Source organism: Pituophis catenifer, unplaced genomic scaffold, assembly GCF_029215685.1.
Source record: "Pituophis catenifer annectens isolate HBS135680 unplaced genomic scaffold, rPitCat1.0.hap2 SCAF_6, whole genome shotgun sequence".
Taxonomy (NCBI): domain Eukaryota; kingdom Metazoa; phylum Chordata; class Lepidosauria; order Squamata; family Colubridae; genus Pituophis; species Pituophis catenifer.
Window position 1 is genome coordinate 40,448,497 of NW_027256886.1, and position 27,259 is coordinate 40,475,755.

Below are 27,259 nucleotides of genomic sequence, written 5' to 3' on the forward strand. Positions count from 1 at the left end.
AAAAGTAAGGTAAACACCTTGAACAGGATGGGATGGACTGGAACACTCCTAGATTCTGTTGTGCACTCTCTATATACAGAGAAGATTAAACGAAGAAGGCAATTCCCATTGGTAATCAATGAAAGAGATTATGCAATTTCTTATTTGTAAATGTAAATGAGAATATATTCACAGGCAGAAAGGCAAAATAAGAATCCAGGATCCCGGAAGAACACGGCCAGTATTAACAGCACTTCAGCTACTTCACAAAAGAGAGACAAACATAAAAAAAACCCCACCACGGTATTTAATAAACGAGAGGGCGGAAGTCAACTTCCCACTGTCTCCTGGCAAACCCGTAAGCTCGACTTTGCCTCTCGAAGCTGTCTGCATGGAGTAGGGCAGCCAATCCCGGGGTTGGTGGTCGGAGACACCAAGCCATCTAGGCGACCAATTAAAATTTCTCTCTTTTTTTTTTTTCTCGACATCTCGCGACACTTGACTTAGTCGCCGTTCGGATCTCGAACTGCAATTCCCAAGGCTCTTTTCGCCACCCGCGGCTCAGCCAATGGCCGCGCACAACGAGGCGAAAGTGGGCAGGACGCCCCGAGACCCAATCGTTCCGAAGCAAGGGAGGGTGGTTTGCTGCAGCAGTGGAAGCCACGCTCCCGAGCGAGCCCCCTCGGTGTCAGTGCATGTCGTAGTGCTTCTGGTGTTGGGGACGTTTCCGGAGGGGATCTCACTGCTCCTTAATGCAGCAGGTAAGGCAGTGGATCGAGGGAAGGGCTGGCTTCGAGGACCGCCTCTGCCTCAACCAACCCTACCGTCCTGCTAAACTTTACGTCAGCATTTCCCCCAGCCAGATGCCTTGGATTGTTTTCATCCAGAATCCTCACGGTTACGTTGGGTGGGCATAATGGAAACTGCAATACAACATTATCTGGTCTGTCACGCTCTGGTGGGGGGTGGGGGGGGATCGCATTGAGTTCAGTTTATGCCCAGTAACCTGTCGTCAGTTTTAGGCTGATCATGTGCCCAGCCACCCAACCGGTTTCCTTTTCCTGTATTTGCAAAGAGTAAGTGAAAGTGCCTCCTGGTTTTTTGTGCCAGTGTCATGTAATGTACTTAAGCAATCGGGACTTTTTTTTTTTTTTTTAACTCTTGCTAGTTTGGCAGTTGCGAATGGAGCGTTAATGGATCGTCCGATCTTTTAACGAAATCAAAACGATCTGTGTCTTTTCCGTGGAAGGAATGAGAATCGGAAAAGCCGGAACGCTTCCATTCTTTGTGTGGGGAGGTAGAATAAGGAAGAGCAGAAATATCTGCGATGGGAATTTGCTATCTCGTGCTTTCGAGGAGTTTTTGTGTATACAATTTGTGTGTGTGTGTGTGTATTGTATTAAATACGTATGGCTACCCATCTACTAGAAGGAATTCTGGAGGGCTAACAAATACACAAAACAGAATACAGTTTATAAAAACTATTTGACTGCAAAAGCACTGATGCTCTGATAAAACTCACATCCATATTCAACCACAGTATGCCAGCTCCATCAACTGCCTCACATCCTGACCTCTTTATCTGGGGAAGAGACAGATTTTTCACATTTTTCCTGAAGGTCAGCAGGGTTGGGACTGCATGCATCTCTAGTGGGACTAGGGGTGGCTCTACTATAAGGCAAGGGCCATTATAGAGAATGTATATTTCTGAGGTTCCCACCAAGTGACACTGTTTCATCAACAATGCTCTAGTTGTATCATACACCACTTCATATCCTGCAGTGCCTTTGAACACCATGGACCATCCATGCATAAAAAGTCTTCATAGCCACCATCCAATCAGAAAATGCTGTTGCTTTTTTATTCCAAAGTGTGTCGAAGAATTAGTCAAACTGCACCAGAACTCTAGGAACCATTCCCAATTTCCTCTGGAACTCCACTGGGTTCAACTTTAATAAATTCCTACTTTATGTGACCAACATTTAAAGATAATAATTATCTGACACATAAGGAGGGCACCAGACCGGTTACTCCTAATCTGTAATTTAAATCAAGATCAGGATTCTCAATTATCTAAGTGTTACTGGACTTTCTTCCATGAACTGTAGCTAGCAGAATTAGTAGACAGGAATAGTGGATATTGCAATTTCTGTACCGTAGATTTTATTATCATTAAATCTGTCTAGAAGTGCTTTTAATTTTGGCATAGAAGCGTGATAATCTTTGCAAGCCTTCTTAACTATTGGTGGGTGGTTTACATTTCTTAAGGACTGCATTTTAAATATTCATATTTTCACTTTTTTAGTGTTTTTTAAAGATGGGGACTCTAACTGCACTTATTGGAATTTGGATAACCTTCTCCCTAGTTGAAGCACGTTCAAAAGCTGTTACAACATCCTTATCTACTAAGTGGGTTTCCACACCTCTGTTACTTGAAGCAAGGTAAAAATGTTGACAGTGTCTTTTTTCCCCTGAAACTTTTTATTTATATATATAAAATCTCATTTATTCATGTTACAGTCTTGTATGTCTTAACAGTATTATCATATGTTGCTGTGAGTTGGATGGTATTAGAAAGTTGATGAATCAATATATAATTTCAATATTGTAAATATACGCAGGTAAGTTAAGAGCACTGGTTTGCTTAATTGAATTGCCCATTGAATTCATAACAAAATAACATTTGAATCAACATCTTCTAAATTGCAGTGTTTTTTTGATTTTTAAAATTTAATGGATACCGTGCTATCTTTTTAAAATGAGACTATTTTTTTTCCAGTGAATTTTTAGCAGAAGAAGATAACGAGAAATTCTGGAAGTTTGTTGAGACTTGCCAAAACTTTCAGTCATCTAATCATGATGGTAATTGTTTTTATCCTTATTTGGCTTATCAGTTAGATGTATTATTTAGCCTAGAAGATTGTTTTTAAAAAATTAAATATCTTCATTACAACTGCAGAATACTATGTTTTAATATACATAATTGGAAGATGAGACTGTTCTGCAGTCAGATGTGGATGACAGTGATAGTAGGTCTGCCACAATTATTAATGGATTCTTTATTTGTTTTTATGTTATGATTTTGCATTTTATTCTAGGCAATTGTATTCCTTATTGGAAGAAGCTGGATTGTAAAATCAACTGGAAACAATTGTTGTTTGAAATCCTTCTTGTGTTCTTCTGAAAACTAAATAACTTATCTTGTTCATTGGCAGGTAGTGATTATTCCTCTTACAATGCAGTGCTGCAAGCTGCTTCCCAGAATCTCTCACCTTTGCAGCAGAACTTGTTGAAGTTTGCTTTGTCTTTACGCTCCTATTCAGCTACAGTTCAAGCCTTTCAGCAGGTTAGACAAAACATTGGGAACTTTATGATGTAGGTTTTCTTTTAAGCAATAATAATGCAATAGAAAAATAACAGGTTGCTTTATCTTTTAACCTAACAGGACTATACCTTAAAGTTGCCCCTCACTGTTAAAATTGATTAATTAATTGGCATCAAATTTGGTGTTATCCTAATAGCTATTCTCTATCCTTCCATTTTGCTGCTGATCCAAAAATAAGGTCATTGTAATTAATACTGTAAAATTATTGCATGAAAACTCCCCCGTTTAGATTGGAACAGTTAAAATTGCAAAAGCCAATAACTCCTTTTTTTATCTTTCTTACTGACTGCCATTCTTACCATGAACAGTATGCATGAAAAAAAAAACAAATTTGCAAAGAGAAAAGAAAGTCCTAAAAGAGGTAGACGAAAACAAATCAGTTTATTATAAGATTGTTTCCTGTTTTTCATACAGTTTAGTGATTATTTCCTCATTTGTAAATTAAGTGACGATTTCTCTGTGGGATGTATGTCTGGAAAGATTGGAGAAGTTAATTCTATATTACTTGCTTTTTTATCTATCTGGACTGAAAGCAGAAAAATTATGAAAAAGTTCTTATTCAAGTTATAGCCGATCAAAATGATTCCTTTTCACCATTTAGTTTTATTGATCAAATTATGCTATGCAGATGAATCTAATAAGATACCATATACAAGTCCCATTACTCTGATTATGATGAGATGGAAGCTGTCATCATTTTATTAAAACAGATACATTTTAATACAGATAGCCGCTGATGAGCCTGCACCAGAACAATGCAATGCATTCTTTGTTGTTCATGGAGAGAAGACTTGTGAAGCCGACAGTCTTGGAACCCTCATACAGACAGCATCCAAAAGGTTGTTTTGTTTTTTGCCAAGACATCCTAAAGACCTCATTTGTTAATGAAGATGTTTTAATAAATGTGATCTTTTTGTAGATTTTATTTCTGGAGAGTATGTAAGCCCTGATAAAACATTTTTGCTTATTTTAAATGATTCGATATTACTTGGAAAATGTGGAGGTGATCTTAAAGGGAATGGATATTTATCTGTGATTTCAGGGTTACTGCACCAATGAGAGCATTTTGATCTTTTTTCTAAATCTAAAGAAATGGAAATAGTTTTTAAAATTTAATATGAGGATTTCTGAAGATTGATTAGAAAAGAAGAATAGGAGAATTATTGAAATAAGAGGTGGGGATCCCCACCCTCTTTATACAGATCTTGACTGTAATAAGGATTTAATTTGATATGCAAAGAAGCAAGCAAATAAATGCTTTTCTTCAAAATCCTCATTTGTAAACTTCAGTCTGCTTGACTTAGCAAACAGAGTCCTTAGTTTTCTTTTCTCTATATTTTATTATAGTGATTGCTTTCACATTTAGTGATTTATAGTATTCTTTCAGATATAACTGTTAATAAAATAACATTTTGGGCTAATTCGGATCAAAGCATAATTTAATGAAAGTGTAGGCCTTGTCTATTCAATTTTGTCTGTTTTCATTAGGTTGGAACTAAGGTTCTCCTACCATAATATTTCTCCTGTTTTCTTCTGAAAATATCCATTGTAATAGAAGTATATATATTTCCAATGACAGTAAAATCTATTTGGAGTATTAATTATACTTTCTTATTTCAGAAAGCAGAACAATAAGTTTGAAATGTGCATGAATTGAAAGTTTATGTGTCTCTTTTTGATCAAACATTGGATTACAATTGAGTAACCTTTATATATTGTTCTTGTGTCTCTGGTACCTGGTTTAATAAAGCACTGTTTTATTTATATATATTTTCTTGCTCCAGGCCAAAACCTTTTATGTTCAAAGGGGATCACAAGTACCCAGGATCAAACTCTGAAAGTCCTATTGTAATCATGTATGCTGAGATTGGCTCAAAGCAGTTCTCTGAATTTCACAGAGTTCTTGTATCAAAAGTCATTGCAGGAGAAATCAACTACATTCTTAGGCATTATGTTGCTGTAAGTTCTAATACTATCATACAGAGCAATATTCATTGTTTATAAATGTTTTATCTTTATTGTATTCTAGTCTGAAATTGAAAGTGCTGGTTTTTATTTTGTCTAAAGGCTTTTTTGAAATCAATAATTGCTCATACTGTTGCACAGTTCTGTGGTTTTCTTTTGCAAAATACTTCATGACATTTTTATTAGTTATGGTGGCATAGTGGTAGCTAACTGTATAGTTGAGAGAAAATTAAACTGAAAAGATCATTGTATTCCATTCTTATCAATCTGGCTTTAGTTATTGCTTAGATATCCAGAAGATTCAATTCTTAGTTTTCTACTTTTTAACATTTTATTAATGATTTAAGAGGTAGAGATTTTGAGATGATCCAAAATCAGATATAGCAAGTAATACCATACAAAATAAAATAAAATAAAATAAAATAAAATAATAAAATAAAATAAAATAAAATAAAATAAAATGGTCTTGAGAAGTCAAGATGGGTTCAGAAAAGGCAGTTAAGATGATTAGAGAATATTTTTTTTCCTTCAAAGAGAGACAGAATGTTTAGCTTTGAGAATATTATAGGTATGATAATGCTCTTTATATTCCTGAAAGTATCTCATGGAGAACACCTTAAGCTGTTTTCTCTTACTATAGAAAGCAAAACACAAAACAATGGATTAATCTTACAGAAAATATAATTCACTTGAATTTTAGGAAAAACTTCACAATTGCAAGACTACTTTACAGTGGAATCACTCCAGAGTATTAACTTGCCATCTGAAAATGAATACCGTTGTAATCAAAAGCATTACAATACTTTTGTCTAGAATAATGTTTTGTTACAATTCTTTTTTTTTTTTTTTTTTTTTTTACATTTCTGAACTTGCTGGAGAGTATCATGATATGATTTTTAGATAAGTAGATTGTTTTCTCCTATTCAAAGGAACTTTCAAGAAAACAAGAGATTTCCTATTGCAGGTAGTTATGCAGAGGCCATAATTCTCCTTTGATCAATGAAGGTTCTGAATTAATTTGTGAAGTATTTCATAGACAAGCCTCTGCATTGTTTAAATGTGGTTGGATAATATAACTTATAGTCTTGCAAAGTTATAAAAAACAATCTAGCAAATGTTTTGTTGGACAATATTAATATGATTTTATCTTTATTTCCTTGTAGAATCCAAATAAGGAAAAAGTCTACCTGTCAGGCTACGGAGTAGAGTTGGCCATTAAAAGCACAGAATATAAGGCTAAGGATGATACCCAGGTGAAAGGTGAATTCCTACCTTTAAAAGTAGTAATATTTTAATGATGAAATAAGATATGATGAAAAGTTCATTGTGATTCTCTTCATAGCCAACAGTTTTTCAGGGCATTTCAGGGCATTTAAGACTACTTATTTATAATCATTATTTATAGTATTTATATCCCTTTCTTTAGCTAGGAAGGGATATAGTACTGGTATATATACCTCTTTCTTTAGCAGTGCAATTTTCATATCGATAAAAGAAGGCAGTTCCTCTCCTCAGGTTTACGAACTAAAAAGTCATGATATAAAAGGGAAAGGGATACCTTAGTACTCATTCTTAATGCTACTCAATTTTAGGCCTTTTGTCCCAACTCAGTAAAATTCCTGTGAAGAAAGAAAAAGTCTACTGAATCTGACTTCTTAGGGCTGCAGCTGACAGATGCCATTTTTCTCTCTCCTCTGACAGCCTTTTGTTGATATATTTATCCCTGTTCATTTTCTATAAAGTGTGAGACTGAGTTTTAATCCCAGTTTAGCCATGAAAGCCAACTGGATGACTTTGGGCCAGACAGTCTCTCTCTCACTTCACAGGGGAAAATAAGATGAAGGAATTTTACATCTGTTTGCCGCCTTGAATTATTTGTAAATGTTTAAAGGTGGGATATAAATAAATAAATACATAAATAAATGTTAGTAAACTATCAACACTCAGTAAAAAAGTCAGCAAATAACATTGTCCTTGTTGCTTGATTTTCTTGTCACTCTGGATTTGTCTCTTGGTTGTCTAAAGCAATATTAGGCTAGATCAAACTCCCGACCTGCAGGCCAGATCGTCACACGTCTGCAAATGACAGACTCAATAATTCTTTTGTAGAACTGTATCAGCATCTCCTTGGGCAGTCTGAGTTTTCTGAGTTGGTGTAGGAAGAGAATTCTTTGTTGTGCTTTTTTGATGATGTTTTTGATGTTAGGTGTCCATTTCAAGTCCTGAATGACTTAAATAAGTGACTTCTTTTAGTTAAGAGAAAAGTTTTCAAAACCAATCTCCTTTGTAGTCCTTATAAAGGTTGATAAGGAAACAACATAAAAGCAGAACAATCAAGGTTGTGGGAATAATTGGAAATTGCCACCCAGTTAGAATGTGGCCAGGATATGTAACAGGATACAAAATACAAGATCAAGATCAGTAATATGAAATTCTTAAGAAATGGGAGAATGATCATTATATTTTAGAAAGTATAGTGATTATTCTCATATTAGAAAAATAGAAATGACTAGCTTTTTCCCGAGCCTGTCCTCTCTGTTATTGACTGTTTCCTATCTGTTAGAATAATTTCATAATTTACATGTTGTTCATGTTTTTGTAGGTACAGATATAAATTCAACAGTAATAGGTGACAGTGACCCAATCGATGAGGTGCAAGGATTTCTGTTTGGAAAATTAAGGTATGTCATAGTATATGTGGATAAGCCTGCTGAAGTTTTTTTATATTTCCAAATCAAACATTCCAAAAAGTGGCTTGCAGTTCTGTTTTTCCAAAAATAAAACCTATAAGATAGTGGAAAGGTAACCTAAGTTCATATTGACCATAGCAATTGTTTGTTCTTTTGATGATTGAGATTGATTGTCTGATGTTTTTTGCCCTTTCAGGCAATCACATCCCCATTTGGAAGAAGAACTGAAAGAATTAAGAAAGCATCTTGTGGAAAGCACCAATGAAATGGCACCATTAAAAGTGTGGCAGTTACAAGGTAATCTGCCCTTAATAGATTTATCTCTTTGGTTTGTATTGGGCAAATCTGAAAAATATCCTCAATGTAAATTTGTGATCAGTTGTCTGATCACAAATTGATCACATCCTTGCTTTGGAAGTAGTTCTGTAACTTCAGCACAAAGTATTCTTGTGACAACAAAATTCACACGTGCAAATGTATTTGGAAGTGATGCAAGATTTGTTTCTTTACTGAAGTAACATTATTTACTGAAACTTTGCAGGAACTCAAAGCCAGCAGATATTGGCAGACATGTGAAGCCATCTTAAAATGCATCTAGAATATGCTAAAACGGTTTAAAACATTTGAAAAACAGCTTGTTCGAAGCTATTGTAAAATGCAAAAAAGAGCAAGGATTATATAGGAATAGAAACAAATACAGTAAGTTTGTGATATGTGGGTGGTAGGCATGCAGGTGTTTAATAAGGTGAAAAAACAACTTCAAGGCCAAGTTGTTTTTTTAACCTTATTAGCCAATTACAATTTGACAATTGTCATTTCTTCAATTAAGGTATTCAAGATGATGTTTGTAATCAAATTGATAAAATGTTAATTTGCTTACTTGTGAAGTTTGTTGTTCTATCAGAGAACATTTTGTGATCATAGTTCAATAAAATAACTTCAAAGCACTTTTCATCTATTAATTTGTAGTCAATTGGGATTAGGCAGAAAATCAGAAAATCCATAGATAGAAAATCCATAGAAAGATAGGGAACATTGCAGAATTTATCTTTTACATCGACATTAATACTTTATAGCATATAATATTGTTCATTGTGTTTATCCAAATGTTTTTAAGAATATAATTTAAACAGGTATTGGTATGCTTGTAAGATTGGGTAATATCTTTACTTTGGGTGGCCTTTTTGAGTTAAAATTACAGTTTGCCTGGATTTTTTAAATACTTTAAAAAGTGAAATGATTAACATACTAGCTTGATAGAGTGAAAGTCCACAAGTATGAGTCCATCAACCATGTGAACATTGTCATCAAACTTATATGTTTGATTTAAAAGAATTAACTTTTGATTGAACCAATTGTTTTCATTGATAGATTTAAGTTTCCAAACTGCTGCTCGTATTCTGGCTGCTCCCACAATGGATGCTTTGACAGTTATGAAAGATCTGAGTCAAAATTTTCCGACAAAGGCTAGGTAATTATTCTTGTTGCTCTTAAGTAGATATATAAATGATATGAGTTAAGGGAACAGACAAGAGTCTTCATCATAATATGTGAAAAAATATTCTGGGGGGAGGTAAACAATATTGGAATTTCCCTTTAGCAATATATCCATTTCTATTTGATCAGTCCACCCTATGTATATGTTGGACCCTTTTGGGCTTAAGAGGGAGCTTGAGGTTGTTTCTAGGACCATGGTACATGGTTCAGCCAAGGCCTTAGTTGCTGCTTGGAATGAGAGGGCGACAATAGTTTTGAAGTGGATTATACCTTATGTGCTTGGATTCAGAAAAGCTCTATGATTTTCAGAGGAACTATGGGTGATGAAGCAGTATAAAACATGCCTAGAGTTTTGCTGAAAGAAAACAAAGAATGAACCTGATTCAGTGCAGATAAAAGCCTTTCTTTAGAATTTTCCATCCTTATTATATCTGGAGAGAGCCAGCCAGGAACCTTTTTTTAGGATAGTCCATTCCCTTGGGGGTAATCAGGAGAAATTCCTTCCTTGAGTAATTTCTATTTTCTCCCTTGGTAACAAGAGACCAGGCATGTATTGCCATTTTGTAGGAGACAATAATTCTGCTTACCTTGAAAGATATGGTTGTTTGCTTCCTCTTGAAGAAGCCATTGCTGGACCCAATGGATCTAGATCAGGAGTGTCAAACTCGATTTCATTGAGGGCCACATCAGACTTGTGTTTGACCTTGGGGGGCCAGGGTGGGCGTGGCCAGCTCAACCTCACTCATGTCAGGGGGTGGCTGTGGGGGCCCGAACGATCTGCCAGCGAAAATGGACTCCCAAGTTCCGTTTTCTGCTGCGACGGCCTCCTGCAACCCTCTGCCAGTGAAAATGGAACTCAGGAGGACTGCCTGTGGCCCTCCTGAGCTCCATTTTCACTGGCAGAGTCACCATGGGCCAGTCCACTGTTTCCAGCGTGGCCCCACGGGCCAGATTTAAGCACCCTGTGAGTTTGACACCCGTGACTTAGATAATTTTTATCCAGTCTCCAACTTTCCCCTTTTTAAGAAAGGTTATTGAGATTAGCTCACAGTTCCAGAGGACTCCTAGAGGGGCTGGATTATCTGGGCTCTTTCTAGCCATAATACTTAGATGCACTTGTCGGTAAGATTAATTTAGTAAAAGAAAAACTGAAATGGGACAATGATTTAATGGAGTATTTGGCTTTTTGTAGGGCAATAACAAAGACAGTTGTTCCTTCAGAACTGAGATCAGAAATTGAAGAGAACCAAAAGGTAAGAATATGTACATAGGGATATATTCATAGTTAAGTGGAAATATATCTTAATCGAACATTAAGGTAAACTAGTAATCTGTTCGTATACACTACAGTATTTATTGCCAGATTCCTGTTCTCCCTTTCTGTCAAGGCAACTTTTTATACTGCTAAGTATTTTCAAGCAAATAGTTCTTTTAAGAATAGATTGTACTAATAAAATGTTTACTATTTTTATATATATTTTTATATTTTTTAGTTTTCTGCAAAACTTGTTTGGATTTTAAAAAAGCAGAATAATTGCAGAGTATTTCTTTTCACACAAAAATATTGCTCAGTGACATCAAATAGCTGTTTAACTTTTTCTAATATATGGATATGAGTTTGAGCATTTGTCATGTAAAAGCTTTTCTTTCCAGTATTATGGTATATAAAATCTAAATGTTAAATAAAAGTAAAATAAAAACATTTTGATTCCTTTTTCAAGAAACGCCAATTAAAAGTATCTCAAACTCATACATAGTCATAGCTTTCTTTTTCCTGAAATGATGGTTTTCATTGATAAGCTCTTGCAAGATTTTGGACGTTTTGCAAGTTAACTTGGTAATCAGTTTTCTTCAGAGTATGTTGAAGTACATGCTGATTTCAGTTTATGTGAGCAATAATATGGGGCTATGATTACCTGAGGAGGAGAAATGTAGAAAGAGCTAATAATAGGGAGACCATGTGCAAATTTTGTCTTGAGTGAATGAACATTTGTTTATACTGCTATAGCTAAAATCCGCAGTATTAGGATGAATAGTGTTTCTTTTTTTGACTGTAAACAAACTTGGTTTCTGCTTTGTTGTTAGTTCTAAATGCTCAAAAATATTGAGCCAATGTATTCATAACTAGTTTGATTCTAAATATTTCTTTGGAGATAACAATTAAAGATTACTCATGAGAAACATATTGTACTACACAAAATGAAAGCGAGAAGATTTAGACATCTGTGTTATGAGTAGGTTTTTCTATTAGATCATAATACAGAAATTGATGTTGTTACATTTGTGCCTTTAAATAAATTCCCCATGTCTGTCAAGATTTATGGTTCAATATGAACTGTTTCAGGATTAATTCAATACAGATCTAATTGGCAGAATAAATACTGTGAGCCCCTTTCCATCTATATATTTATAATCTGTCTCTTCAAACCAAAGCTATCTTTTGTCTGACAACTGTTGCCTAATACTTGTTTCATTGTTTGCCCTGTCATTGTGGGAACACAGACTGTGAAAAATATTATTTAATGAGCTCTCAAGAGTCCTATTCTAGAAATAGAATTACTCCAGAGGAATTGGATTGTCACAACACTAAGGAAATAAATGATGGGATAAACTTTAAGATAACCTGATGTCTGACCAAAATGGAGCAGCCATTTATGATTGAGGACATTCTCTTTGACTTGCTTTAAATCAGCAACCACCCAACCTGGTACCATCCAGATAGACTGGGACTGCAGCTCTTAAAATTCCAAGTCAGATGGCAGAAATATTGCTTTCTTTTTTTGCTTTCTTCCCTTAAAAAGATGAAATATTATAGCCAAATTCATCATTTTAGCTGATTTAGCATGCATTTATTATTTAACTGTGATGACTGTAACTGTTCAACTTAGATTTAATTCAGCCATCATATTAGATGTTGCCATCCATGAAAGCCTTTATGTATGTGTAGAACACCTTGTCTTCATGGATAAAACTTCCTTTTCTGTCGACCATTTTGCAATTATTAAGGCCGTTCAACTTTTGTTGAACTAGATCTTAAAGCTAGTTATTATTGCTTTCCTTTTTAAAAACTACACTAAATCTCTGCTCTGGTTATATTTATTTCAAATAAATATACATATTTATTTTTGTGACTCTATATTTAAAAGTTTAAATAAAAGTTTTATTTATATGCCCTTGGGTAAGTAGATGATGTGTAGCCTTCTCCAATCTGGCACCTTGCAGTTATGTTGGGAGAGCTACAGTACAGTATTAATACTTCGGGAGAATACCAGGTTTGAAAAGGCTGAATTGAGTCTTCCTTCATCTTACTTTCATATGGGCATATAAATCAAAATCTGACAAATAATAGCAGTAAAATACATAGCAAAGAGGGAGTAGTTACCATGTTCTTTACAAAATGTTAAGCACTTGATGCTGACATGAAAGTAAATCAGATTAGCTGCTCGCTTAAAGTGAAAATCAACTTGTGATTATTATGACTCACTACAGACAGCAAGACTATGCTTAATTTAAAATACATTCTTCCATTATTCTGTTTCTGCAGAAAGCCCAACTATTTATTTCACTATATATGATCAAAGCTGGTATAGCATATTGTCATTTTATTGAATAGTAGGAAAATAGGCAAAATGAATTAACTCAAAATGGAAAGGTTAGGCCAACCAAACTCAAATCCCTCAGTGTGGATGTATACACGTAAATGTATATACATGAACAATTTGACATCTTTATGGGTGAACGGTTTGAGAAAACAATATAAACATGGATAATTTCAATTCCTCAGATTGTATTAATGGCTTTCTTACATTCTTTTTCCAGTACTTCAAAGGGACTTTAGGTTTACAATTGGGAGATTCGGCCCTATTCATCAATGGACTGCATATAGATCTAGATACACAGGATATATTTAGGTATGAACTCTTCAGAATGTTTCTTCTTGCTTAGAATTCAATATAATAATTCTAAATGGCTAGAGTACATCAGTACCCATGTTTTAAAATGTAATGTGATCTGATTTGTGATTTTTCTAGCTTATTTGATGTCCTGAGGAATGAAGCTCGTGTTATGGAAGGGCTGCATAGTTTAGGAATTGTTGGGCATTCCATGCACAATGTGCTGAAGTTGAACATCCAGCCATCTGACTCTGACTATGCTGTAGATATCAGAAACAGTGCAATTTCAGTAAGTATTGCTCTGTCTGCATTATGGTGATGCGATGACTCCAATGGTATTGCTAGGAGAATTAGAATAAATTCTTTGTCCAGAGAATTTGCACTTCAGTAAAGAAGCCCTAAGAGTGAGCAACTTTGTTCTATATTTGCTGCATGGAATATTAAGACAGAAATAGTGGGGAAACAATGCTGTATCGCAACATTATAATATTACATATGCAATAGTATTTATTCACACCCAACATTTTCATTTCATATCTACTGTATTTCATTGTGTCATTTAAGTATAATCTCTAAACATGATATTTAGGTAAATGGCAAAATTTAGCTCACTTTTCTATAATTTAATATCTTCCAATTGGACTGACCTAAAATGGCCATGTTAATGGGAATATGGAGTTGTGCTTAAAGGATCTGCTTAGAAAAGCTAGTCTTAATCTTGGGAAATTGTTCTTTTTTAGTGGATCAATAATCTTGAAATTGACAGCAGATACAATTCCTGGCCTTCCAGTGTCCAAGAACTGCTTCGTCCTACTTTCCCAGGTGTGATCCGACAAATAAGAAAAAACTTCCATAATTTTGTGAGTAATATTGATTTACACTAACCGTATTCTAAATATCCAAGATAAGATGGGTTTATATTTGCTTATGTTTTGTGCTTCTAATAGGGCATTTGGATCAGATACTTCAATTTTATTCTGGGTGTTCATTGTATTCTTGAGGCTGATTATAATTTTAAAATATGACATTCTTTCATGAATCATCTGGCAAATTTGAGAGAATAGTCCACCCAATATTAACTTATGAAGCCAGATAAAACAAATGTCTGCATTTGTTCATTTGCTTGTATAAAATATGTAGCTGAAAGGAGAAGATTCTTCTGCATTTAGTTAATTATAGCTTTTTTACACAAACTAGGAATAATAGTAAATTAGCTTCAGAAACTGTAGTTGTTATGTTATCTCATTTTAATTCTATCCAGAGTTCATTGTTCTAGCTATCAGGACAAATCCTTGTCTACAAGGAACAGTATAAGTTAGGATTAACCATGTGGAGAAGGAAAAGTATATGAATTTGGAAGGAGATTGTGGTTGTTCATGCCATGGATTTGTACATTGCTTTAATTTGTTCCTTGGACCCGCATGCTAAAGATATAATTATTAGACAACTGAAGCCCTAATTTAAAAAGCTTTGGAATTTGGCCGCACTTGGAAACAATTATATATTAGGCAGACCTATTTTAAATGTTATATTTTGGCTTGTTTGCTTTTGCTAGACCTAATTGTACATTGTATTCTTTCAGAAATATTGAATGAAATTCATATTCCTAATTTTGTTCAGGTGCTTCTCCTAAATCCATCCCATGAGAGTTCAACAGAATTGCTAGGTGTGGCTGAAATGTTCCTGTCTAACCATATACCACTGAGGTAAAATTGTAGCTTTTTCCATTCAGAACTTTTACGTTTATTTTTGAAGCTGATATATCTATTCATCTATTCCCCTTTTTGATCCTGAGAAAAGAAAACATTTCAGAATATTGAAAGTCTCATTAGTATTCATGCAATCTTCCCATCCTTTTCCTAACCGTCTGGGAAAAATGAAATAGAGCCCATTTGAGTTTGTTGACAAATGTGAATTATATATATCAGAACATTTTCCCATGCCTCACCATTTCTGTGTGTTGGTTTTGTTATTGCACTAGCACATGATTTGGTCTGTCTACAAAGTTATCTATCATGTTTAAGAATGTTTATGTTTATTTTTGAAGTTGAGTAATCTGATTGTTCCAAATTTTAGCTGTATATAACTTTCAGAGTACTTAACATATTTAATAATAGCAGAGATTAAGTGGTTTGTTTATGCTTGGTAGATCCATAATCATTCCTGTTTTCTTGATAGCTGTTAGGGAATGGACAGAATCTGCATTTACCAAAATGATGGACATTGCCATTGAATCATGTACCAAGTTCACACTTTCAATTTTTGAATATAGTTAATCCTTCTTTTAAATAGGATTGGCCTGGTATTTGTAGTTGATAATTCCGAAGATGTTGATGGGTTACAAGATGCTGGAGTTGCTCTCCTTCGAGCATATAATTATGTGGCACAGGAAGTAGATACGAATTATGCATTTCAGACAATTATATCTGTGAGTAATATGTCCCATATGAATGTAAATATATTTCAAATACTTTGGCCCTTGGTTGTGATAATGAAAAGAGAGTTGTTTCTTTGGTATTATTGAGTTTGTTTGTTTATTATAATCAAATTTATATGACTCCCCATCTCACAGAAAGTTACTCTGGGCAGTGTACAATAATCTTAAAGAGTTAAACTCAGTTTGTTCCTAAAGCCTATTTGTTTCTGAAAAGATTTCCTTCTGAAAAGGCAAAGCATCTTTCTTTATTCTTCAGGATAAACTAGACTGCCTATGATTTGTCTGAGAAAAAGAGATGTAATATTACCCAATGCATCTTCATTTCTCCTTCTCATTCTGTAATTATATTGATACCAGTGAAGGACAATATATACCTATCAGGAAATTTGTTAGAATTTCTCTTTCTCTTTCAGTTTCCACTCTCTTTTCTCTTCATTGCTGTTATATCTATGCTATGAGAAGTTAGCTATCTCTAGAGAAGACTCATATACAGAAGGGAATATTTCCATCTCTCCTAACTTTAATGGTGTTTATTTTCATAAATGATTCCCTTCTAGAGGCCCATTTAAATTAAATTAACTTTATTATCCCTTCATGAGGTCATACTAACATACTAGACACTTTCTTCAGAGAAAAGTCAGAAGGAAAAATTGTTTCATCAATAAGAACCTATAAGAATTATAACAAGAACAGTGTTTAATGCATTTTAAAATGTGTGTTGCGTGATACACTAATTTTGAGGGTTACACAGTCTTCCAATAAAACAGGTAATAAACGTATTGTTCCTATACAAAATACTGAACATATTTGTGAGGTTAAAAAGATACAGTACACCTACACTGTCTTGTGTAGATATATATTATTGGGTGGGGGTGGGGGAGTGAGTAAAAAACAAAGCACTAGACATCATGGCCAGTTTTGAACTAGTTTGGAGGAAGAGAAAAAGTGATGCCAAGTAGGTGTTAGAGGAGGGATGTTTCAGTAATATTCTGAAGATTGTGTATTTCATATTTCCTGTTACAGATGTATAATAAAGTGAATGCAGGAGAAAAATTGAAGGTGGAACATGTGATTAGTGTTCTTGAAAAACAGTATCCCTATGTAGAAGTAAACAGCATTTTAGGAATTGATTCTGCCTATGATCAAAATAGGAAGGTAAGGAATTCATATTATTGTTACTGTTTATACTTTTTAACATCAGTATATAAAGCATACATATCATACTTCAGATGTATATGGAAAGGAATTACTTGTATATGCCTGAGGTAGTATCAAAAATTAAAGTTAGTAAAATAATTTCCTGTGCAGGAAATAAATTATACGTACTTAGTGAAGATTATATCTTCATTTAATGATTATATATCAAAATACAGGTAGAATAAGAAGCAAGCAGTGCAACCTTCTTTCATTATTGAAGTTAGAAAACCAATGTGATGAGTTAATTCTATGCATGGTACTTGACACAAATATTCACCAAATGTATGCCCCTCCCCCGATATGTCAGTATTATCCATGATGGTTGGGAATTCTTAAAATAGTAGTCCCATCACACCTGGTTTAGATAGGAGAAATCTGAGCTTTGAACTTTGGGGAAATTATTTTAAAAGTTTATTTTCATTATTATATCCCCATAGATCAGTGCTTTTCAGGCTTGCGACTTTAAGATGTGTGAACTTCAATTACCAGAATTATCCAGCCTGCTTTTCAACTCATTTCTATAAATGATATTTCAGCACAAAATTCTTTTATCAAATAGGAACTACTAATTCTACTGGCTATCTGGTCTACTTATAGAATATTTCTTCCAGATGTTTGCATTTAAATTAGATTGAATGGATAAATAATACTTCATAAATAATGTGTAAAGTACAGTAAGGATATTGTGCTATGTTGGTACAGTTTATTCATAAAACCTATTAATGGAGTATGTAGTAATAGAAAATAGGAAAGTCATTGTACTTTGTCTGTCTTCTTTGTATTTCAGGAAGGATATAGTTACTATGAACAGACTGGTGTTGGTCCTCTACCCATTGTGCTTTTTAATGGAATGCCACTTCAAAAAGAACAACTGGATCCAGATGAACTAGAAACAGTAACTATGCATAAAATCTTAGAAACCACTAGCTATTTCCAAAGAGCTGTGTACCTGGTAAGTTAGAGTTCTGATTATCAAGAGTTTCAAGAAATTGATAGAATATTTTTGTGTTACAGCTTATTTTGTGTTCGTTAAAAGAGCTTTAAATCTAGATTTGTCAAGCAATCATCACTGTACTACCAAATATTTTTAAATGGCGTATATACAATATACAGCATATAAAAAGTAGTTAATGTGGTATGAGATAAGCTATTACAGAAATAAATCAGCTTTTTAGTGGATGTACAGAAGTAACATGGTGGCAATCTTATAACAGTGGAGTACAACATGTAAATGATTTTTAATTTTTTAAAGAAATGATTTTTTTTATTATTATTCTGATTTTCCAAATAATTCCAGCATTTTGATTTTGATCTGTGTTTCAGGGTGAATTGTCCAATGATCAGGATGTAGTTGAATATATCATGACCCAACCCAATGTTGTTCCAAGAATCAACTCTCGGATATTGATGTCTGACAGAGAATATCTAGATTTAACTGCAAATAGTAAGGCCAATATAAAGCATTTCTAATAAGCTTGATTTGGAACATAACAAAAAAAATCATTGTTTCACATAATGTTCATAAGTCTGCTCCCACCCCCCACCTCCCCCCAGTTCTAGTTTAATCAAAAGGAGGCAATTGAAAGCATAACCCTCCTTTGTAAACCAATTGCAATTGTTCCTTTATTGTGAAAAACAATAAAGGTTACACTATGGAATGTTTAGAAAACCCAGGATCAGAAACCCTGGTTTATTGTTTAAACTAATTGTAGCTTGTCATAGATTAAATGTGCTGTTTGAAAACAAAACTAATATTTACAAACTCTTATTGTAGTCATACTAGGTGAAGAGAAGAAGATACGTATGATTTCAGAGGAACCTAATATTTAGCAATGATACCAATAGTTGAACTGCAATGATAGCAATAGTCTGAGCTTGGTTTTCTCTTGCAGATGTTTCATTATCCAACTAGGCAATATCGTCAGTGCTAGAAGAAGTGGGGTTTGGTCTCTGTTTATATACAAGTGGCTTGCCCTGTCAGTGTTGGTAGGAATGTTCTCAGTGGTTCCTTGACTAGACTGTTGTTTACTGTTAGCTTGTTTGTCTGAGTTAGTATCCTATTCCCTTATTGTACTTATGATGTTATCTAGCTGGGTAATGAAATGTCTGCAAGAAAACAACCAAGTTTAGAGAGCACCACATTTGGCAATGATTTAATATGACTTCTGAACCTAGGTTCTTGACCAAGTTGTTACAATGACTCCATCTCTTGCACCTCATTGAAGCTGTGTTATAAATTGGTGAATGGTTAGATTGAAAGCAGTAGAGAGTACTTGTAAAAAGAACAGAAAATAGAGTGGAAATATGTGTTGTATATTTGTTTGTCTGCCTTGATGCAGTATTATGTATACATGTACAATCTTTTGCCTGTCAAGGAATGTATTATTAAAATCTTTATTTTCAAGACTCAGGAGGTAAGATTTCATCTGTTTTAAAATAATTTTTATTAAAGAAGTTTTTAACAGAATACCTCCTCAAATATGTAAGGGATGCAGAGTTCCTTCATACATGCCTAAAAATATTTAAATCCACATATGGAGGGGGGGGCTTTATTTCTTTCTTTCCTACATGAAAGTCTCTTCATATCAGCAATAGAATATCATGCAACCTTCAAAAGCAGCATTGGGAATTTGAGAAGATATTAAAAGAAAGCAGAGGACAGAAATATTTTGATGAATAATTGACAATTCCACCTGAATGTAAATCCCTTACATATTTGAGGAGGTGTGTTTGCATAAAATGCATACTGTACCAAGATAGTTTTGATTTTGTCAGATCTATAAAATCAAACATTCAAATGTTAATATGACAATGCTTGTGCTTATAAATGATTTGCTGCTAAGGTGTCTCATTCTATTTGCTCACGTTGTTAAATATTTCTCTTTTTGAGACTTATCACAGTTGTATTTATTTTTTCTAGATAATTTCTATGTGGATGATTATGCTAGATTTAGCACCTTGGATTCCAAAGACAAGACAGCTGCTATAGCCAACAGCATGACTTACCTAACCAAAAAAGGTACAGTTATGAGTTATTTCTTCTTTGGGTATTGCATCTGATGAAGAAAATATGTATACCATATTATGTACAGTTGTATTTTGTTGAAAAGACTAATGAAGCCTTAAAGGTTTTCTGGTGACTCTTTATGCTAGTTTAAACCATATTCCCTCTCAATCTTCATTTACATTTTGTAATTTGTGGAGCAGAATATAATTTAGAATAATTTAGAAAAAAAAAGGTTCCATTTCAAGGTGAAATGATTTTCCTCTGACCTTTTGTCTGCTCTACCAGGGTTCCCCAACCTCTGGTCCGCGGACCACTACCAGTCCGCGGCCTATTGGGAACTGGGCTCCGCAAGTGGCAGGTGAGCGCGCAAGTACACAAAGCTCCATTTGTACAAGTGGCAGATGTGCACACAAAACCATTCCCTACCCTCCACGCCACTGCTGCTGCCGGTCCGCGGAGCCGGGGAGGTTGGGGACCACTGTGCTATACTATACTATTGTTTATTTGCAATACATGATTTTCTGCCACGTCTTTCCTGCCCTGCTATATTATGCATTTGTTTCTATAAATCCAACTGTGGTCAATTGCCAACGTTGTTTATAAATAAGCGTTGAATTTTATCTATATTACTCATGTTGGTTGCAATCATCATAATCCGTAACTGAGAAAATAAGGAATACTGGGGAACCAATGCTCATATAATAATTTTATGCCAGATAAGCATAGCAGTTCTTCAGAAAAAAAAATCCAAACTTCTTAAATTGACACTGTTCACATTCTGCAATAAACCATTGCATGTTGTAAGCATGATATGCTGATTAAGCTACAATGGCTGAGTTCACAGATTCTGCTAAGCCAAAATGTAGTTTGGATTTTGTGTGAATTTAATTATTTAAATTGTGAATAATATTGTAATATTATGTGTTAATAAACCAGTATGGCTAGTTCAGCATTCATAGCTTAGGATAATATATATAAATCTTACCAGTTATTGTAGTTATGACACCTACTAACCAAAGAAGATGATAGGTAATCTTTTTGCATAATAGAAATTATATTTACTGTTTATTGCTGATATATGACTCCACTTCCGTTCCCTTCCCATCCCCATCCCCATCCCCATTCTATCCTGTGCTGTCCTGTGCTGTCCTGTCCTGTCCTATCTTATCCTGAAATATTTGATATTTTACATTGATATTTGTATCTCAGATGTTTCTGATTTAATTCTGTTTCCTACATCACCTTAAACATTTGAGCAAAAGTAGTGAACAAATTCAGTAGTCCAATTAAATTAATATGCACATCCAGATTTTTAAGTAGCAACTATATTAAAAATATTTCATCCAATGTCTAGGAAACACCATTTAAGTGTATGGGTATCCTCAACTTTCTCTTATTCTCTCTTATTCTCTTATTATTACTCCTTGAATGACTTTTAGTAATGGAAGCTTGAAAATCTAGATGAGAACTGGGGAGTTGTTACTCCAAAATTTTGTCTTACTTCTGCAGTAGAAATCGCTTTAGGCCAGGGATGTCAAACTCAATTTCATTGAGGGCCGCATCAGGGTTGTGTTTGACCTTGGGAGGCCAGGGTGGGCGTGGCCAGCTCAACATCACTCGTGTCAGGGCGCCTGTGGCGGCCCAAGCACTCTGCAGGCAAAAACAGGCTCCCGTGCTCAGTTTTCAGCTGCTATGGCCTCCTGCAACCCTCTGCCATGAAAACGGGCGGCCCTCCTGAGCTCCATTTTTGCTGGCAGAGGCACCGCGGGCTGGTCCTTCACTGTTTCCAGGGCGGCCCCATGGTCCAGATCTAAGCACCCCACGGGCCGGATCCAGCCCCCGGACCTTGATTTTGACACCCCTAGTTTAGGCCAATAAATTTCAGTTTTATTTATGGAAGGAATAGTTCAAGTTTAATTAAAGAAGTCACTTCTTTAGACATGATGGGCCTGTATTTTTGGAGGGGTAGCTAGTCTCATCCAACAGAGCATGAAATTGACTGGCTAGCTTCAGATTAGGTTTCACTGCAGAAACTCTTCTAGTCACATTCTTCTGGCCTTGGTAAGACAGTGAAACATTCCTATGTATTATTTTGTTACTCTCAGACTTTAAATATCAAATATGGCAATAGTGGCTAGTTATGATACCTCTGAAAGCTTCTAGTATGGTGGGCTGCAGATTCCATGCTAGATAATTGTTTAACAGAAGAACAAGTGAAGCAAGAAGCTTCTTTTAACATTAGGGATAAACATTCCTGCAAATTGTTACCAATATTTCTGGCAAAGGAAAGGCAACAATTTTGTTTGCTTTCTTTGGGAGAAAAGAGCAATTTAGGCTATTGTCTTTCTTTCATCTGAGGGAGAAAAATAATTCTAGTAAAAGAAGTTCAAAAGTGTAGCTAAAAAGAACAGACCTTAGAAGTCAGGTGCTGGTGCTGGTAGGGAAACCTGATTTCAAATCAGATGCGATACATTTTTGAGATACAGAGTTTTATTTTCCTTTTGATAGAAACAAAGTAATTCTTAGTTGATTTTCATTTGAGTTGGTTATAAGGGTACTATATGCCCTACAATGGCTCAAGGATATTTAATGAGGTCAATTCTGTAAACTAATTTTATGTTTTTCCACTCTTTCCTGTTTTACTTTTGTCAGGAATGTCCTCCAAGGAAATTTATGGTAATGAACTTGAGTGTTTCTTTTTCTTTCTCACACTTTTATTACTAATTTTAATCTTTTAAGGAATGTGGTCTTTAAGTCTTACTGGCTTAGGACTTATTGCGAATGAGAAATCATTGCATATTGTTTTTAAGAAATCTTTGAATAACAATTTGAATGAATAGTATTTGTATAAATATTAACGTATCTCTTAACTTTCTTGCAGGTTTTCTATATTGCTTTTAAAAAATATTCTGAAATTAGTTGTGTAATTTCATTAGAATAACTTCATTAGAATAACAACTTCATAAGATATCACATGCACATGCTTATTTTTCACTCTTTGCAAAATAGGCTTGATTTAAAATAAGTAGCATTCTTCATAAATACTAATACCCCAATGATTTTGATATTGTCTAAAAACTGCTTTCTATGCATTGCCCATGCCCAATATGTGCATTATGCATTATGACAGGATCGTATTCAATTTTCTTCCTTTTATCTTTTTCTTACACAGATGATACTTTTGTCAGGCCAGTGACATTTTGGATCGTTGGAGATTTTGATAAACCATCTGGAAGACAATTGTTATATGATGCTATCAAACACCAAGTATGCAACTAACAATCTTCATTGAAAAACTGGGAGAGGGGGAAGACTGAGTTTAACACTTGTTTGATTTTTGAAGATAGATAAGATAGACAAGAAAAACTATTAGGCGTTTATATTTTCAAATGGGGACTGCCCTGTGTAGGGTCTCAAAAGCTCTCCTTGGGTGGAGAGGAATTATCAAACAGCTGGTCTACTCATCATGCCAGTTCTTCATTCTGCCATGGTCATTGGCTCCATTTTTCAGGACTGCTTGAATCTTCCATTTCCTCTTACTAGTTTTTAGGTTTTTATCCATTTTTTAAATAAATAACTCACGGCAGTGAACATACCTAATATTCCTTCCTCCTGTTTTCCCTACAACAATAACCTTGGTGAGATGGGTTCGGTGAGAAAGAATGAAGCTTGATGTAGAGTTGCCCATAACTGCACCTAGGTGTTGCCGCATACCTAAGAAGTTGATGGATAAGCCTAGATTGCAGATGGCTGCAGACGGGCTGACACACATATCTCCTAAATCCCAAATGTGTGTTGTGTAGAGGAAGCACCTCCTAGCCAGAATGTTAACATTTGTAGAAATATAAATGCACATTTGCATCTACGCAACCATCCCTGAACTTCAGACGCACATGGTCCCTAATATGCAGTGATGTAGAAATCTAATCCAGGCTTAATTGGCCTAAGTCACCCAGCTAATTTTCATTCCTAAAGTGGGATCAGAATTCACAGTCTTCTAGTTTCTGAGTCAGTGTTTTAATCACTATATTAAACTGGCTTGTGATCTCTCTTTAAAAAAAAAAGCTGACTTGCTGGTTGTCACAGCTCTTTCTTTCACTAAAGAACTGTAAAATAACATTTTAAATCTGCATTTCATTTTCCTCTGTAGAAATCCAGTAATTTTATTCGGATTGGTGTGATTAACAATCCCAGTGAAGACCCAGCAGCTGAAAACACAATCATTGCCAGGGCCATATGGGCAGCCTTGCAGACACAGACATCAAACAATGCCAAAAATTTTATCACAAAATTACTCAAAGAGGAAAATGCAAAGATGCTGGAGGATGGAACAGATATCACAGAATTTGCTGTTGGAGTAAGTGTTGAAGATGGCTTTTTTACTGTAAGATAAACAAACACAGTAGGAATAATAGCAAAACACAGCAACATTCTTTCTAAATTCCAGCTTCCTTCTGAAGTAACCAGACAGCATAAGATGCATCACATTGTCTTTTAATGAAATATTTACCCCCTCCCTTTTCTAGGGTATGGAAATCAATACATTTAAAGAGGCCTTTGAAGCTCCTGAAGTGGGTTTTATTCTTTCACATGCTGTGTACTGCAGGGATGTTCTTAAACTGAAGAAAGGACAGAGAGCGGTGATTAGCAACGGAAGGGTGAGCAATTTATATTTATAAAACGAGAAAGGCTTTACTTGCAGATGTCTCTGGTCCTAATGTGGTACTTTTTTCCCCCTCTACAGAACAGAATGCTAATTTTGGATTCATTTTAATGTAAATCAAACTCCTGACCATAATTTTAAGTCCTTTTATGGGGACTCTAAAAAGATGATAAAATGAGCTTCTTAAAACAGAATTATTATGTACATTCTTTGCTACAGTGTACGTTTATCGATTTTCAACTGTGAATCCTCTATCTCTGAACTTGAAGTTCTGATGATCTGTTATTATTTATTCATTTATTTATTAGATTTTTACCCCACATAATCTAACAATCTCTTGGCAATTTACAGCTATTAATAGAGAAATATAACGAGATCTAAAACCCATAAACATACAAAGCCTAACAAAGAGGTGTTACAAAACCAAATTTCGTTTGGAAAAATTAAGTCTTGAACATCTTTCAGAAGGTGGTCAAGATTGGAACAGCTTGTCAGAGTTTGTTGCAAAAATCAAATCCACAAAGCACAGACAGGCAGACTACTCTGACACAGCTGTTACCCCAAAACTTTTTGAAATATTCAGCACTAGCACCAAAAAACACTTCTGAGTTTGCCTGTCCTAATCTCCAAAAATTGGGGAACAATCAGCTGCTTCTTTCTGCATGAGTGTAATAATCAGACCAGTTTTTATAGGCAAATGTGGTGTTGTAATCTGTGCTAATATGTTCCAACTCCAGCTTGTTGGTGATTATTCAGAATAGGTTTATATTAGCATTTATCTTAGAATATGTTGTCCTGCATAACTCCTTTGTGATACTAAGATTTGCACAGAAAGAACTTAATAGACTGCTGTAAAGCTGAAGGCATCTCCCTCCCTCCATCCTTATACTTCCAGTTTTGAAATACTTTTCCAGTGAGGCAAATTTGGTCCTCCCTCAATTATTTTCTATTCCAGACAAACCTATCTTATTTTCCCAGGCATTTTACCTTCTCTTTTTGTGCTGCAGAGTACTTATGTCCTACTTTCCATATTAACAGCTATTTAAAGTGCTTGTATTATTTTAAGCTATGGTAGGGTTAATTTATTCTGCTGTTCCCAGCTTCAGTCTTTAAAATTGTGTATTGGAATTACAGCTTAACATCTAGCAGTGAAATGTTTCTGGTTTTTTGTACTAATAATAGTGTGTAGTAAGCATTCAGTGTAGAAGTCTATGCAGATTCTCAATCATTCAGGTCATGGTTGTCCCAAAGGTGCTTTTTCAAGAGGCAACTGGACTTTGGTTTTTCTTTGAAGATGTTTCGCTTCTCATCCAAGAAACTTCTTCAGCTCTCTTGGATAAGAAGCGAAACATCTTCAAATAAAAACCAGAAAGTCATCTTTGGGACATTCAATGTAGAAATATTTGCTTATTGTGAAAGACTACCAAGGTAGTTAGCAACAATTAGCAACAAAATCAAAATAAAACAATTGGATCAAATAATCAAGCAGCACATTGATCCTACAGGCAGTAAAAGTTAATACAACCTCAAATGTCAATGAGCCTAATACTAAGAGAAACTGAACAAACATCTTGAAAGAGAATATTTTTATGCCTAGGTGGCATAATCAGAATGACCCTGTTTCATGTGAAATCTCACTTGATATGACACGGTAGTACTGATACCAATCTAAATGAAAGATTGCCATTTTTTACTGTTCAAAAAAAAATGCAAAGCTATTGTATGTGTTGTATTCCCAATGGTAATGCATGTTAAGATACTGTACATGTTGCAGGATATGTCTGGTTCAGATTACTTCGTAGTGATCATGATCATACCATTTCATCTTCATTTCAGATTATTGGTCCATTGGAAGCTGGGGAGCTTTTTAACCAGGATGACTTCCACTTGCTAGAAAATATTATTGTAAAGACATCTGGGCAGAAAATAAAATCTCATGTACAGCAGTTAGGAGTGGAAGAAGATCTGTAAGTAAAAATTGAGTAGGTTATAGAAAGGAAGTGAAATTCTTTACTGAGCTCTGTTGGTGGTTTCAGTGTTTGTAGAATACATAAGAGAGATTCTTCCTCTGTCATGCCACCCTCCACATAATGGTACTGGTAGTTGTGTATTAAAAACAGAAAAATAATATCTTTGGCAAAACCAGGGCGTATTAGGCAGAAATAGAATGGTATATTCCAAATTTATTTTGCGGATACAGACATTCCTTTAAAATCCAGGTGATTTTAAATGTAGAGAGATTGTATTGTAAGATTTTAACTTATATTGATTCTGTTACTTTTCTTTACATTTTCCCTGGTAGCACAATATCTTTAATGTGTTAGGGGGTATTATAGTTTATCTCCCATTCATAGTATTTCGAAGAACACTTGACTGAAAATATTTAAACCTTATTTTATAATACTACTACATGAGCAGATAGTATAAAACATGATACCAGTAGCCCTCGCCTTATGACCATGATTGAGCCCAAAGTTTCTGTTCCTAAGCAAAACAGTGCCCCATTTTACAACCTTTTTTGCCACAATTGCTAAGCAAATCACTGC

General features: G+C 34.8%; 1 protein-coding gene across 1 annotated transcript in view; it reads left to right on the forward strand.

Moving 5' to 3' along the window:
- The first annotated feature begins 655 nt into the window (after nt 1-655).
- Nucleotides 656-27,259, forward strand: part of UGGT1 (UDP-glucose glycoprotein glucosyltransferase 1) — a 46,790-nt gene continuing 20,186 nt past the window's right edge. Inside the window, exons 1-25 of the mRNA XM_070945140.1 lie at nt 656-740; nt 2,285-2,421; nt 2,759-2,841; nt 3,195-3,325; nt 4,091-4,203; nt 5,149-5,323; nt 6,493-6,589; nt 7,932-8,010; nt 8,216-8,316; nt 9,391-9,490; nt 10,709-10,769; nt 13,336-13,427; nt 13,548-13,698; nt 14,150-14,269; nt 15,030-15,115; nt 15,702-15,837; nt 16,870-17,001; nt 17,831-17,995; nt 18,367-18,487; nt 19,964-20,062; nt 22,703-22,726; nt 23,223-23,317; nt 24,201-24,407; nt 24,577-24,708; nt 26,550-26,680. Of these exons, the coding sequence (XP_070801241.1) occupies nt 732-740; nt 2,285-2,421; nt 2,759-2,841; nt 3,195-3,325; nt 4,091-4,203; nt 5,149-5,323; nt 6,493-6,589; nt 7,932-8,010; nt 8,216-8,316; nt 9,391-9,490; nt 10,709-10,769; nt 13,336-13,427; nt 13,548-13,698; nt 14,150-14,269; nt 15,030-15,115; nt 15,702-15,837; nt 16,870-17,001; nt 17,831-17,995; nt 18,367-18,487; nt 19,964-20,062; nt 22,703-22,726; nt 23,223-23,317; nt 24,201-24,407; nt 24,577-24,708; nt 26,550-26,680 (2,777 nt within the window). The 5' untranslated portion in view covers nt 656-731. The remainder of the gene's footprint in view (nt 741-2,284; nt 2,422-2,758; nt 2,842-3,194; nt 3,326-4,090; nt 4,204-5,148; nt 5,324-6,492; nt 6,590-7,931; nt 8,011-8,215; nt 8,317-9,390; nt 9,491-10,708; nt 10,770-13,335; nt 13,428-13,547; nt 13,699-14,149; nt 14,270-15,029; nt 15,116-15,701; nt 15,838-16,869; nt 17,002-17,830; nt 17,996-18,366; nt 18,488-19,963; nt 20,063-22,702; nt 22,727-23,222; nt 23,318-24,200; nt 24,408-24,576; nt 24,709-26,549; nt 26,681-27,259) is intronic.